At 46.6% G+C, this 14,556-nt stretch overlaps 2 protein-coding genes across 4 annotated transcripts in view; one reads left to right on the forward strand and one right to left on the reverse strand.

The window, feature by feature from the left end:
• SLC5A10 (solute carrier family 5 member 10) overlaps positions 1 to 14,556 on the reverse strand; it is a 44,071-nt gene that overhangs the window by 13,734 nt on the left and 15,781 nt on the right. The window lies entirely within an intron of this gene.
• FAM83G (family with sequence similarity 83 member G) overlaps positions 1 to 14,556 on the forward strand; it is a 20,921-nt gene that overhangs the window by 3,364 nt on the left and 3,001 nt on the right. For 2 of the 3 annotated variants that reach the window (XM_042437358.1, XM_042437357.1), the window contains exons 3-5: positions 6,794 to 6,961; positions 10,807 to 10,931; positions 11,396 to 12,908. In XM_042437358.1, coding sequence (XP_042293292.1) covers positions 6,794 to 6,961; positions 10,807 to 10,931; positions 11,396 to 12,908 — 1,806 coding nt within the window. The remainder of the gene's footprint in view (positions 1 to 6,793; positions 6,962 to 10,806; positions 10,932 to 11,395; positions 12,909 to 14,556) is intronic. The other variant, XM_042437359.1, reaches the window with a different exon arrangement.

A 14,556-nucleotide genomic window follows, 5' to 3' on the forward strand; every position in this document is an offset into this window, starting at 1 on the left:
TAGGAGCTGGTTGTTCATAGATTCCTAGCCTAAATCTCAGTAGTGAAAACAGATACCAGATTTAAACACATTTACAATGAAACCATCCTTTCCTATTGTTCCACCTGGGTCTCTGGTTGCAGTCACAGGTACGCAAAAACGTAAGCAGGAAAAAATCCAATGTATTCCATTTCGAAAGGCCGAAAGGGGGGAGAATGGGCCAGCGTCTCCCTCTCGGATGTTTGCCCGCTTGGTGCAGAGCCGGAGAGAGTCACTGTGGTTCATTTGGCCTCAGGCAACTCCTTGCAATCTCAGTTTCCCATCTGTAAAATGGGAGCAAGAGTGACCTACTTCTCAGGCTGTTGCAAGACCAGGCAAGATGAAGAAGCGCTGCTCATTAAAAGCCTTACATAAACCATAAACAACCGTTTTCAATCCTGCAAGAAAACATCTCCTGAGAAAGAGAGTCCTCTTGAGCGAAAACTGCGCTGGGGTCGCAATGCCAAACACGGTTGCGGAAAGTCCCACAACGTTCCGCTTAAAAACACCGTTCTGTCCCAGCTTTTGTGCATCGGTTTCACGGTGGATCCAAACAACGATCGTGTGGCCAGAACAGTGGTCCTCAAACTATGGTTCTCCAGATGTTTTAGACCGGTTTCCAGAATACCCAGCTCTTGGCCAAGCTGTAGGGGACTTTTGGGAGTCAAAGGCTGCATCTACACAGCAGAAATAAAGCAGTTTGACACCACTTTAACTGCCGTATCTCAATAGTATGGAGTTCTGAGTGTAGTAGTTTGAGCATTGGACTATGATTCTGGAGAGCAGGGTTCGATTCCTGCTCAGAATTGAAACCCATTGGGTAACTTTGGGCAAGTCGCACTCTCTCAGCTTCAGAGGGAAGCAATGGCAAACTCTCTCTGAACAACTCTTGCCAAGAAAACCTAAGGTTTCTTTAGGGTTGGCCTAAGTTGGAACCAACTTGCATGCATGCAAAAGCTATTTAGCCTTCCTTGCCAGTGTCCCACCAGACTACAAATCCCAGGGTTCCACAGCACTGAGCCGTGGAAGTTTAAAGTGGTGCCAAGCTGCTTCATTTCTTCAGTGCGGCCGCATCTCCAGTCCAAAACCTTTGGAGGACTAAAGCTTGAGAAGCACTGGGCAGGAGTCGTGTTTCTTTCAAATCCTTCCGCAGATGTTATGGTTGACGGATGGAGAGATGGATGCCAGCAACAGCGGTTCCCAAACTTTGGTCCTTCAGATGTTTGAGACTTCAGCTCCCAGAATTCCTGATTCCGGGGGCGGATGAGATTGCATGCCTTGGTGCAAACATTACACAGAATGAGTTGTGGGTCCATTTGCACCATCAGCGTCAGCATCCTGTAGTGTAACCCTTCCATTCATTTTGGGCATTCCCCGGATGCAAGAGGAATCATCAGCATTAGTCACGAGGGATCTGTCAAACTCCATGTCCAAAGGAAGTCTACCTCCAGATGCCAACTTCCAAGGAGCAACAACAAGAGTTGGAAATTTGTGCGTCGGATGGAGGCTTCTCAAACCATGGAGGCATTAGGGACGCTGGAGCAATTCGAACCCGGGGCCAGTCAACCCACTCCAACCTTTATCCTGAACTTTAAGGGTCTTGAACCTAATCCAAATAGGTTTGAATTCTCTTACTCAAAAGGTCCATCAGTGGAAGCTTCTTCTCCATCACATACTATCCAGACATCTTGAAAATGTTCCTAGTTGCAGATTTTGCACTGCTTTGGACCCTATCAGTTCTATAATTCTGCATTTTGATAAAATTAAATAAGTATCCTAATTGTTTTTGCCTACCGCCAAGAAATATTTGCTTTAAAAAGAAGGAAACCCCCTCTTATCATTGCACAGAGAAATTGGTTAAGACGACAACTGAGCATAGATATCCGGCCCCCATTTCTCTTCCGCCGGACGGCTTGAGCAGGAACGACCCTTGGCCGTGCCAAAGATCAGAAAATGATTAGACTGATCTAAATACATTACACTGTTTAGAAGAAGAATAAAGTGACACCAGAACATACCCAAGGGCAAAGGTCTCCAAAGATAGCATCCTTCCGTGGAAAAACAGATCATCTCTAATCAGCAAAGAATTTCTAATCCTTTGAATAAGAGTTGTGTAGTCCAGGCTTGGATTCAGAGACAGGAGGAGTCCGTCCTCCGTATCCACAGATTATTTATCCATGGATTCAAGCATCCATGGCTTTACAATATTTAGATATCTATATAAATTCCAAAAAGCAAACCTTGATTTTTCCATTTTATAAAAAGGACACCCTTTTACTATGCCATTCTACTCAATGGAACTTGAACATCCAGGGATTTTGGTATCCACAAATTGTCCTAGATCCAAACCCCACCAGATACTAAGGACGCCTCATGGATACCAAAATCAAGCTCAAGACCCATTAAATATGTTGCAATGACCATGGATTAGCTCCAAGAGTTCATCCTAGAGAATGAGGACATAGAAATAGTCAAAAGAGTTCCCATACTTTGGGTCAAATGTTGGTCGGAACGGCGACTGCGGTCAAGAAACTAGAAGACTGGGAATGACAGCCATGAAAGAACTGGACATGATCCTAAAGTGTCAAGATATACTGTATATACTCATGTATAAGTCTAGAAATTTAGGTTAAAAAACTGACCCAAAAAACTGAGTCGATTTATCCTTGGGTTGATGTAAGTAATGTATTTTAATGTTTACATACATACATACACACACACACACACACACACACATCTGGAGGACCACAGTCTGGGAACCACAGTGCTGGACCAAGGTAAACTCTGGCTGCTAGATTATAGCTTCAGCTTGGATGTCAGTGAATGGGGAGGATGGGAGTTGTAGTCCCAAACCCACTTCCACTACTGGTCTATAGAGTTTACCTTGGTCTATGCCGCCATGCAGCCGAAAGAGAGCATTCTCCTGGCATCTTATAAACCAAAAAAAGGCAACATCCCAAATGTAGATGCTTTGCATTTCGTCTTTCTCTGTCTCTCTTTCTGGCATCGTCAGTTCATTTTCTTCTCTCTCATCCCCAAAAATAAACAATACTGCAAGCCTTGGTAAAATAATTACAGGGCGCAAAGCGTTTGGGAGCCGGGAGATGAAAAAGACGGGGAGAACAAACAGGCGTTGTGGGTTGTTGCAGGCTTTGCTTTGTTCTCACCTGTGGCTTCCCTGGCAAGGAACCATTCCTATCTATAATGTGTGTGTTTTTAATGGATGCTCATACAGCTTGAGTCTCCCTTATTCCCAAATCCAAAATATCCCAAGACCCAAAATCCCAAATACTTCTGGTGCCAAGCGCTTCGGATAAGGGAGAACCAAGCAATTTTGGACATTTTATGGGCCTTGGTTTAAGAAAAGGGAACACGCAGCCCTTGGCATGACTAGTTCCTTTCTTCTAAATGTTCTGCAAACAACCTGGAAGGAATCTCACCTTCAGCCACATTTAAAAAGCCTTTTTCTAAACCCCTAATCCACCAAAAATGCAGGACGGCAGCATATTCTAAATGCTCAGCCATTGAGTGGAGATGAATGCAAGGAAGACAAGAGGAGCGTTGGAATCTGTCCCTGGAGCAGACCGGCTGCAACTAGGAGGAAGGAGCGCAGAGCCTGGGAAATTAGGGTTGCTTGTGTGTTTGTGAGAAACACCAAGGAATGTGCAGCAGGGCAGAAAAGAGCCAGGCCTTTAGCAATGATCCAGTCGGCGGGGAGCAATAACTCCAGCGGCATCTGCACCGCAGGAATAACCCACTTTGAGACCTCTTTAAGTGCAATGGCACCATGCCATGATGGGATTTGGGATTTGTAGCTTGTTGTGGCACCAGAGCTCTTTGATAGAGGTGGCTAAAGGTCTCGCATACACTACAATTCCCAAGAATCCCACAACAACTGTATACACACACACACACACACACACACACTATATATATATATATATATACACACACACATACATATATATACATACACACACACAGAAACAATATATATATATATACACACACACACATACATACACACACAGAAACTATATATATATATATACACACATATACATATACATATATAGATTTACATATAGACACACAGACACACAAACTATATATACACACACACATATATACACAGACTGTATACAACTTTATACACATTTGCATTGTTAAACCATACATTATGACTAGACGTTATGCGGAAAGTGCGCAATCTGCCTGAGGTCAGTGCGCAGATTCTTTTTTAATGGCCTTTGATGCAAATATCTTTCCCTTTCTCTCTTTCTTTCACTCCAGTTGCAAAACTCACAGAGCTCTGAACACTTTCCACTTTCTCCGGAGGGGAATTTTTAAAACTCCCTGACTCCGAAAGGGAATGGAAGTGGAACTGGCAATGCCTCTTTCAAAGATGGCTTTGGGGACTTGCACAAAGACAGACATAGTGAGCAAACACCCAGAAAGAGCATTGCAACACCTAGAAGCCAAGACTTGCAAACAAACAGAGTTGCCTTACTTAGCAAACTCAAGTTGCTGTTGACCTAACTGGGTTTGCTCAGTGTTTGTCTTCCCCAAAAGGAACTTTTCTAAGATCTGAATGTGTCTTTATGTGCCATCAAGTCCCCTGTCGACCTATGACAACCCCATGAATTTTGTAGGGTTCTCTTCAACAGAGGTGGCTTTGCAAGTACCTTCCTCTGAAATATAGCCTCCAGCACCTGGTATTAGTTAGTGGTCTCCCATCTACATAATAACCAGGGCTGGCCCTGCTTAGCTTCCAAGATCAGATGGGATCTGGTGCATTTCAGGGATTCACTGGAGACAATCTTATCAGCCTCATGGCCAGTTAAAGTTGATAGTCCCATCCTGTTTGTTGAACCCGAACCCTTTGAACGTTGCTGACTGCTCCCTCCATCTTGTGGCGGCACATTCCATAGTTTAACTATGCGCAATTGTGCTACACAGAGGCTACCAATTATTATTCCGGATGACTATAAAGATGATTAAAGGGCTGTGAGTTGAGGCTCCCAAAGTATGTCAGGAGAAAGACGATACAATCTGCAAGTCTGCGTTTAGCAGCGTGGCTTTGTAATGTTTCTATGCAATGCATTCAGGCCTTTTGCCGCGTGCCTCGGTTTCCCAATTGGTCCCAGGTAGGTCAGTCTCCCGCAGAAAGGAAGCAATGCCGATTTAATGAGCCATTCATTTATAGGGCGCCTTTCATTATCTGGGAATCAAAGGCCCTGGGTGCGAAATAATCGGGATGATTCAAAAGCACGAGAAGAGAGGAAGGCGCAATAAAAAGTCTCCACGCATGATCCATCCTAAGTTATGCCTCCACAAGGGCCGGGATGCTGGCGATGCTTACTCCCAAGTAAATGAGCCTAGCTTTGTGGGCAGTGGCATGTCTAGTGTTGGTGCTGAGCCACGGCACTGAAGAAGGCGGAAGGGGTATGTGCCGTTGCCCCTCTTTCTCTGGTGCTTTGGCTCCCTTTTTCGAGAGAGACACGGCACGGAGAAGTTGGAAAGGCGTGCACCCTTGCCCCTTCTTCTTTTCCAGGGGCTTGGATCTCTCATCCAAGTAAGCGACGGCACCAGAGAAGGCAGAAGGTACATGTGCCCTTGCCCCTTCTTCTCAGGCGCATTGGCTCCCTTGTCTGAGCAAGCCTTGGCACCAGGGAAGGCAGAAGGGGCACACATGCTTGCCTCTTCTTCTCTGGTGTCTTGGCTTTCTCACCCGCACAATCCCTTGCACCAGAGAAGGCGGAAGGGGCATGCACCCGTGCCCCTTCTTCTTTGGTGCCTTTGCTCCCTTGTTTGAGTCACAGCACTAGAGAAGAGGCATGCACCCTTGCCCCTCATTTTCTGGTGCCTCGGTACCTTCATCCAAGTGAGACACAGCATCAGAGAAGGCAAACGGTCATGCACCCTTGCCCATTTTTCTCTGGAGCCTTGGCTCCCGCATCCAAGAGAGTGAAGGGAAGGCCCATCTGGGTGTCATATCCTCCTTTGAGTTGGCACCTAGTGCGGGTCATACTCTCCGCACACCCTTAGTGACACTGCTGAGAATTAAATGGAGTGAGAGAGGCAAACCACAGGTGTCCCCGTGTTTTCCACATAAGAATAGTAGGATAAATAGGGATGGAGCCACCAGGTTCGTCTAATCCAACAGGGCTGGTCCTATGCTGTGCCCACTAAACCAAGCCTCCCCACTCAATAGCAGTCTACCTCCACATACCAAACTCCAGGACAAGGGTTTGAAACATCTGACCCTGGAAATACCTGGAAGCAGCTTTTGTCCTGAAACCCAGCCAGCTTCATCCTTCCTTTGGAAAGGAGGCTATATAGATCCAAACATGAAGCCCACCCTAAAACAAACTCTCATAACCTTCCTCCCCCCAAAATGATATTTTTGCAGCTCCAAAGTTAGGGAAAAGATGGCATAAGGGTGAGCAATAGTGGCAGGCCCATGGGCCATTATAGGACCACAGAGACTGGCAAAGAAATGCCCCAAAGTCCACTTCTGGCATTGAAAAACAGGCATCCTTGATATTAAATAGCCCAAGTGGGATGCATTGTGTGTATGTGTTTCTTCAATTTCACTGTTGACTTATGGCAACCCCATGCATTTTTCATTGGGTTTTCTTAGGCAAGGAAGACTCAGAGCTGGTTTTCCCAGTTCCTTCCTCTGGAATAGAGCCTTATGGCGCCTGGCTTTCATTGGCAGTCTCCCATTTAATGCTCTATATCCCCTAATGGTCCTGTTCTTCCCCTTCCGCAGGTTGTGGCTGTGGTCATGGACATGTTCACCGATGTGGACATCTTCAAGGACCTCCTGGATGCTGGCTTCAAGCGGAAAGTGGCCATCTACATCATTGTAGACGAGTCCAACCTGAAATATTTCCTCCAGATGTGCGAGCGAGCCCAGATGCATGGCGGGCACCTAAAGGTAAGGCTGGCCTGTGGCATTTCAAAAGCAAATACATCTCTTGTAGCGTCAGTTGCTTTTTCTTTTTTTGCAAGCCAGGGTGTCACCGGCGTCTCAGAACCGACATGTATTCATTATACGCCGAGGCGCTTTGCATGCATTATCCCAGCCAAACCTTAAAATAAGCCTGGGAGGTTGGCTGGAAGAACGCATCTGTGGCACTGGAGGAGAGGAAGCATGCCCTGGATGCCAGCAATTTCTCTGTTTCTAGGCCTCATGAACCAGGATGACCAGATGTCATAACTGCAAAGGAGGACAAGGCATTCCCAATCTTTGGTCCTCCATTTGCTTTGGACTTAAGTTCCCATAATGCCTGACTGTTGGACAAGTTGGCTGGGGTTTCTGGGATCTGGTGTCCAAAACAAATGGACCAAGGTTTGGGAACCACTGACCTACAGGGCATGGCATTTGCCCCTCCACCCGAATGCCCCAAAGAAGTGATGGAGGGCATCAAATGGTATCCAAATGGGATGCAGGGTCAATTCCTCTCCCCTGCGCCAACCCTATCAAAACCCTCTTGTTTACGAAGACTCTTTCTCAGCCATTGTCTATCTCCTCTTCTTTGCAAACAGGTTTCGTCCGACTCTTCCTTGGCGCAATGTTTATGATGCCCCTGGGCAAAGCCTATGTTCAGATTGCAAAATAAAAACAGCCAAACCGAGGTTAAAGGGGCAAAAATACCTTCCTCCTTCCAAGTGCACTTCGGAGCCCAAAGGTGGATTGTTTATGATCCCCGGGGGTTAAAGTACAACCACAGGCTTAAAAAACGAAACCACCTGAGTTTTGGCCTTTGGCTTCTTCTGTGTCAAACTCTCAGGTGTCACGGCGCATGGGATTGACTCATCGGTGGAGATCCTTAAACCGGTGCACTGAGTGATTTTGAATTACGACTCTGGAGACCAGGGTTCGAATCTCTTGCCAGCCAGGGCTGGGAGGATGCCCATCTCAAGAAGATTGCTAGCTATTAGAGAGGACCGTTTGCCAAATGATTCAGCCCTTTGCAGAAGTGGGCATCAGGTTATTCCAAAAACTTATGGGGTGGCAATGCCTTCATTTTATGCCCCCTTCCCAGAATTGGGCAGCAAGGTTGCCATCTCTTGCACTGGGTAAACTTGGTCAAGCAGGTGCCAGGGTTCAATATACCAATATACTGGGAGGATGCCCAGCTCAAGAAGATTGCAAGCTATTGGAGAGAGTTGTTTGCCAAATGATTCAGCCCTTTGCAGAAGCGGAGATCAGGTCATTCCCTCCTCGCCACCCATCCGTCTTTGGGTGTTTGCTTCTGCTTTTCTTCCGACTGGCAGATTAAACAAACAGATCTTACTTAATGAAGGCGGTTGGAGGCGGAGGAAGCTGAGATATTATTATAATTATTATTATTAATTATTATAATAATAATTATTATTATTTCTCCCCCACTGCTGCAAATAGATGGCTAACTAGGTGTTTTTGCAATGGTTGCTTTTTTCCAGCTTGGCTGAGTGTTAAAAAGGAACATTAAAATTTAACATTTTAAGTGAGCCAGGTGCCAAATCTGGCTCTTTCTCTCTTAAGGGGAAATGCCTCAAAGTAGACACTGCCAGGAATGTCCTTCTTCGTCTTGACAAAAGGCACTGTCCCCTGGCTTTGCGTCATCTGCAGCCAGACAAAGGAAACAAACCATCGCAACAACCCACAAAGCCGGTGCCAAGCCCATCGGCCGGTCCACAGCCTCCCTTTATGACGCTTTTTGGAACAATGATGGGATTGTGGAACAACTGACCCAAAGACAGACTTGGGAACCTTGGAAAGCTTTGGCTAATGCTCCTGCTGCATCCTTTCCTGGGGAAGCCAGTTTAACAACAACAACAACAACAACAATAATAATATATTATATATATTGCAATGCAACTTTTAGGAAGGAATCTGGGTCTGCCATTGCCGGTTGAACGCTCCATCTGCGAAAATAAAAACTGTCAGCTTTGCTTTGCCATTGTTGGGACAAGCCTTAAGTGACTTTGCCAAAGGCTATAGATAGAATCGTTGGGAGAGAAAACCTCGCTCTGGATTTTCCCGTCCTTCCCGTCTTTTAAGAAAACCGTGTTTCCCAGACAGGATTTCTCAACCTCCAAATAGCCGGTTTTCTCATTTTGCACGCCCTCCGTTTTCGGAGGCGAGTGACGGATTTATGGGAGTTGCAATCCATCATGGCCCCCGCCTGCAAAACATGACAACCGGGTTGTGCTTTCCTTTATAAAGACTTCCCTTGGGGGGGAAGCTGCAAAGCCGTGGGTTCAAAACGCCGGAGGAAGGGAAACATGGCTTAATTATTTAATAGCTCTTGTTCCAAAAGAAAATATATCTATATTGCAGACAACTTAAATCTGACCACCTTTTGGCTCAAAGCACCATTTTGATCTGAAACTGTTGAATGACAAGAAAGTTCGTTGCCTGGAGGAGAGACGCTTTTTCTCTTTTCCGTGCGAGAAATAAAACTAAATTAATTGCATTAAATTACATTGCCTTTGCTATCAGCTGCCTTGAGTTAGCAGAAAGTTTTTAAATGCTGTCACAGCCACAAACAGGGAGGAATTGAGGCTTGAATCCGATGATAAACACATTGCAGTTTATTACAGGAAGGAGATCGGGTGTTTGTCCCATGAATATCCCGGGAAAATCACATAATGACATGTAACGGTTTCACACAACGTCACGCAAAACCCGCTGTTAAAGTGGTCACAAAGAAGCTTCAATGAGCATCTGTTTACTTTCGGGATTTAAGCGACATCCATTTCCGATATCGCTTTTTTTTTGTGCAATTGCATGTGCTAATCATTCATGCAATAACTTGCAATTTCCGCTCCATTTGTGTGTGTGTATATATCTCTATCTATCTATCTATCTGGCTAATAAAGGTATCACTGTTTGGTGGATTTTTGTTTGAATAACAATTATATGTTAATCTTGGATTCGGCTGCCAAGACGCTGCGGTCGAGCCCCATTTACCCAAACTATAAACCCACAAAATGGCTGCTGATGAAATGAGCATCCCCGCTTTCGCCATGGCTGGAAAAACTGGGTGGGAGGCAGCCTGCAGCCCATTAAAGCAGGAGATGAACAAGTTTGACCTGTCTTTGGAGAGGCTTAATTGTAATTCGCACCAGCGCTAAAAGTCAGCAGCTCACATTGCGGCAGTGTTGCGTCTAAATCCAAAATTTCAGGGAAGGAGCCAAGGGAAAAAAGCACATCTAAAACTGAGAGCCGTTGTGGTGCAATGTCCCAATTGTTAACTGGAATACTAAGATTTCTTCCGACGGGGTTTGCCTTTGCCTTCCTCTGAGGCTGAGAGAGTGTGACTCCCCCACCGTTACCAAGAGTTTCACCTCATGCAACTACTAATCCCAGGAATCTGAGCCATGCCAGTCAAAGTGTTGTCAAACTGCACTATCTCTGCAATGTAGATGCACCCAATGATGGTTATTATTCAGGGCTGAAAGGCAGGGTATAAATTAAATAAATAAAAATAAATGATTATTGGAAATAATCGGATTTATATCCCACCGTTCCTGGAGACCAGGGTTCAAATCCTAGTTGGGCATGGGAACAGACCAGCCTTGTCCAAGTCACACTTTCTCATCCTCAGAGGAAGGCAATGGCAAACCTCCCCTGAACAAATCTTGCTTAGAAAACCATGGATACGTTCTCCTTCAGTTTTCCATGGAAGGACTTTCCATAAGTCGGGAATGAATTTTGCAAAACCTGCTTTTCCATCTGCTTCCTGGATACATTTCCTTTCTCATTCCTCTGCTTTTCTCTTGCTTCCGCAGAACCTCAGAGTCCGCACGACCGGAGGGACCGAGTTTTTCACCCGCTCAGCCACCAGGTTCAAGGGCGCTTTGGCTCAGAAGTTCATGTTTGTGGACGGCGACAAAGCCATGTGTGGATCCTACAGGTACAAAACCGGACAAAAAAGCTCCCTTGCTCCCCCAAAGTTCAATAAAGAGCCCAGTGCAACCTGAAAGCTTGCGACGCCTCTTCCGCAGATGCTGAGCAAGCAGATGTGAGAGGATTTGCACAAACCTCTTTGCATTTTTGTGTTTCACTTTTATAGTGGGTTGTATTTGAAAGTACGTAGATCTTTTAACGCTCAACAAAAAACTCTGTGCAACCCAAAAGCTTGCACTATCGCAGCAGAGACTGTGCACAGCTGACATTACTTTTGCAGCAGACATTAATCCAGGGAATGCAAGAATTCCTGTTTTTGGATTCCTCCCTTCTGCAAGATTATGTTTTTCCCATCAGAGCTGCTTGTTTTAGCCAAACTTTAACTCACTTTTCATTGTACTTAACCTCAATCAAAGGAATCATTTGTTAGGCTTAGAATAATGAGTGGTTTTATTTTTCTCTCTGCTCCAGCTTCACCTGGTCTGCCGCCCGAACCGACCGAAACGTCATTTCGGTCCTCTCTGGTCAAGTGGTGGAGGCCTTCGACAAGCAGTTTCAGGAATTGTACCTCTTGTCTCAAGGGGTCAGCTTGAAGTCCATCCCCATGGACGATGAACCCGAACCGGAGCCCCTGACCCTCCCGTCCATCGTGCCTGTGAACCAAGACAACCAAGCCATGGCCAAGAAAATGGTCAACCCCAAATATGCCTTGGTCAAGGCAAAGAGTGCTGAGCAGATTGTAAACGGCAAGGCCAGCAGCGATAAGAACCTCACCGGACGGCAAAGAGCGGAGGCCAAGGGCAAAGCCATTCCGGAAGGCCGGGTGTCCGAGCGTCCAAGCGAGGTCCTAGAAATGGTTCCCCCCATCCATCCAGGGCTCTTGAACTTGGAGAAGGCCAACATGTTTGATTACTTGCCCACTTGGGTTGAGCCCGACCCGGAACCCGGGAGTGAAATCTTGGGCTACATCAACATCATCGACCCCAAGATCAAAAACATCCAGCTGTCCCAGATGAACCGGATCAAGGTATGCGACGTCTCCCAGGCCAACGCCCAACACAGGCAGATGCTCAAGCAGAAAGCGCAAGAAACCAAAAAGGGCCATGGCCACCATCCCACCCCTGCTTCTCCCCAACGGCCAGATGACCACAACCCCCCAACCCAAAACCAAGAGGCCCCAACCGAACTTATAGACAACCCCGCCAAAAAGGATGGAGGCAAACCGACGAACGGAGAAACCTTTGCTACTTTGGCCAACAGTCAACACTTGAAGCAACACTTGGAAGGCCAAAGCCAAGACCAAACCGACCACAATGGTGCAACTCCTCCAATCCCAAAACCAAGGACGGTCCCTGTGACAGACTTGATCTCCCAAAAAAGCACCAAGGAAGACACAACCAGGGAAGAGGGTCACCAAACGCAGCAACTGGAAAGCAACGGATCCAACGCGGTCGGCAACGGAGAAGGAAGCCACGTTCCTGGGAACTGTCGCCAATTGAGCAGACAGGAGGCTGTGTCTGAAGACACGGCGGTCCATCCGGTCAACGGGGTGCAAGACGAGACGGAAGAAGGAGAAGACGAGGAGGACTTTGCAGTGTTCAGCGGTCAAGGGAGTTTGTCCAGCAGCTCCGCCAACCACAGCTACCTCCACTCTGACACATCCTCTGTCTCAGATGAGTATTTCGAGGCGAGAGATCACTCTGGACTTCTGCGGAGGACCAATTCGGACTTACTCCTCAATGGAGGCCTGGACCACCACCGGCCTCCTTTGCAGAGGAAGTTAAGTGAGCCCCAAATGAGTCGGGGGACCTTTGTCAGTCCTCTTGGTGGCCCTCAGCCCCTCTTGAACTTGACTCTGGAAGAAGCCCGGCAGAGAAGGCGGAAGAGCGACGGCGTGGAGGAGTTGAGGTGCGTTTTGGGAAGGGGACGTAACCTGCATGCTTTACCCGACGGCTTCAATACCTGTCTGAGCAATGCTCCACAGGTAGGATGATCTGTTGTTAACTTTGTCTATGCAATAATGATTGATTTTGGTTTTCTTTTTTATGTGTCATAAAAAAGACCTAGGGCTTGCAAATCAGTGCAACCAAAGAGTCCACAAAAAGGTTTCACACACTGTATCCCTATTCATTTATTTTTCAAATGAGGTGAAACTTTCTTCCTAGGAACTATAAGCTGTTTCGGTTCCAGACACTTTAAATAAAAGCCAGGTGGCCAAATAATGTTTAAAAATTTGGCACCAAATGCAAAACAGAGATGGCAAAACAAAAATTTGCCAAGAGTATGCAGATGCAACAAGGTTAAAGCATAGTTCTGACAAACCAGCCCAATAGCATTCTTTACTGACAATACTAATGATTTTGGATATCTCACTCTTCACTTATTACTTGCAGCCAGAGCAAATTTTGACACCATTTCGGTAATATATACGTTGTCGCCGCCTGCTAATAACATGCCAATTTGTTCAAGAGGTGAATGATTTGCAAGGGAATGGAGAATATTACCCCGAAGGACTTTTGTCTTGGGGACAAATATATACAGAGAGAGGGCATTTCAGAAGATAAGTGTTGCCTAGTGTTGGAACGGCACATTTGGCCAGCCCCTTCCGACATCTTTGGTGCCGCTTTGGCTCGGCTCAATGGGTGCCTCACCCAAAGGTCTATCTCCCATGGATCGTGTCCTTTGCTGTGAGTAAGAACGCACATGAGGTTGACACAAGGAGATCTTCTAAGAGAAGGTGGCGCCCTGGTTAAAGCTCAGGCCGAATGATCTGGCCGCCGAAAGTGCTCCTTGGGCGGTTTCCAAAGCCACCAGCAGCCAAGGGCCGGCCGGCTTTTGCAAGGCTGGGGCGTGTGCCCACAAGACGCCTCTCCTTCCCATCCCTGCTGACAAAGCAGCGTCCCTCGCTCTGACGTGTCCAGGCTTTTTACTGGGTCAGGAGGAGAGGCCGGTTTCTGTTTTGCTTGCAAAGAGCTTCATAAAGGGAGACGGTTTCAAATGCCTCCGACAAAGGCGCCCGGCACCTTTGTTCCAAGGAATGCAAAGGCCGTTTCTCAAAACCATTAAAACCAGAAGCCATTTTAAAACCATCATGTGTCTCACACCCTTCCAAGTGTCCTCATTTGGCAGGGACAGTCCCAGTGCATCCTCCGCTGTCCCACTTTCTCAGCTGCTTTTCAAATGTCCCAGTTTCCCTCTCCTCCTCTGTCCTTGGTTACTTCAATTGCAAACCCACCAATTTTCCCAGCTGGGTAATACTATTTCCAATTCATCCTCTGCCGTCCCACTTTCTCAGCTGCTTTTAAAATGGCCTGGTTTCCCTATCCTCCTTCTGCTTTCCCCCTTTCTCCTTAACTTATTTCTATTGCAAACCTACCAACGTTCCCAATTTGGCAGGAATATTCCCAATTCATCCTCTGCCGTCCCACTTTCTCAGCTGCTTTTAAAATGGCCTGGTTTCCCTATCCTCCTTCTGCTTTCCCCCTTTCTCCTTAACTTATTTCTATTGCAAACCTACCAACGTTCCCAATTTGGCAGGAATATTCCCAATTCATCCTCTGCCGTCCCACTTTCTCAGCTGCTTTAAAAATGTCCCGGTTTCTCTCTCCTCCTCCCTCTTTTCCCACTTTATG

The sequence above is a fragment of the Sceloporus undulatus genome, chromosome 8 (assembly GCF_019175285.1).
Source record: "Sceloporus undulatus isolate JIND9_A2432 ecotype Alabama chromosome 8, SceUnd_v1.1, whole genome shotgun sequence".
Taxonomy (NCBI): Eukaryota; Metazoa; Chordata; class Lepidosauria; order Squamata; family Phrynosomatidae; genus Sceloporus; species Sceloporus undulatus.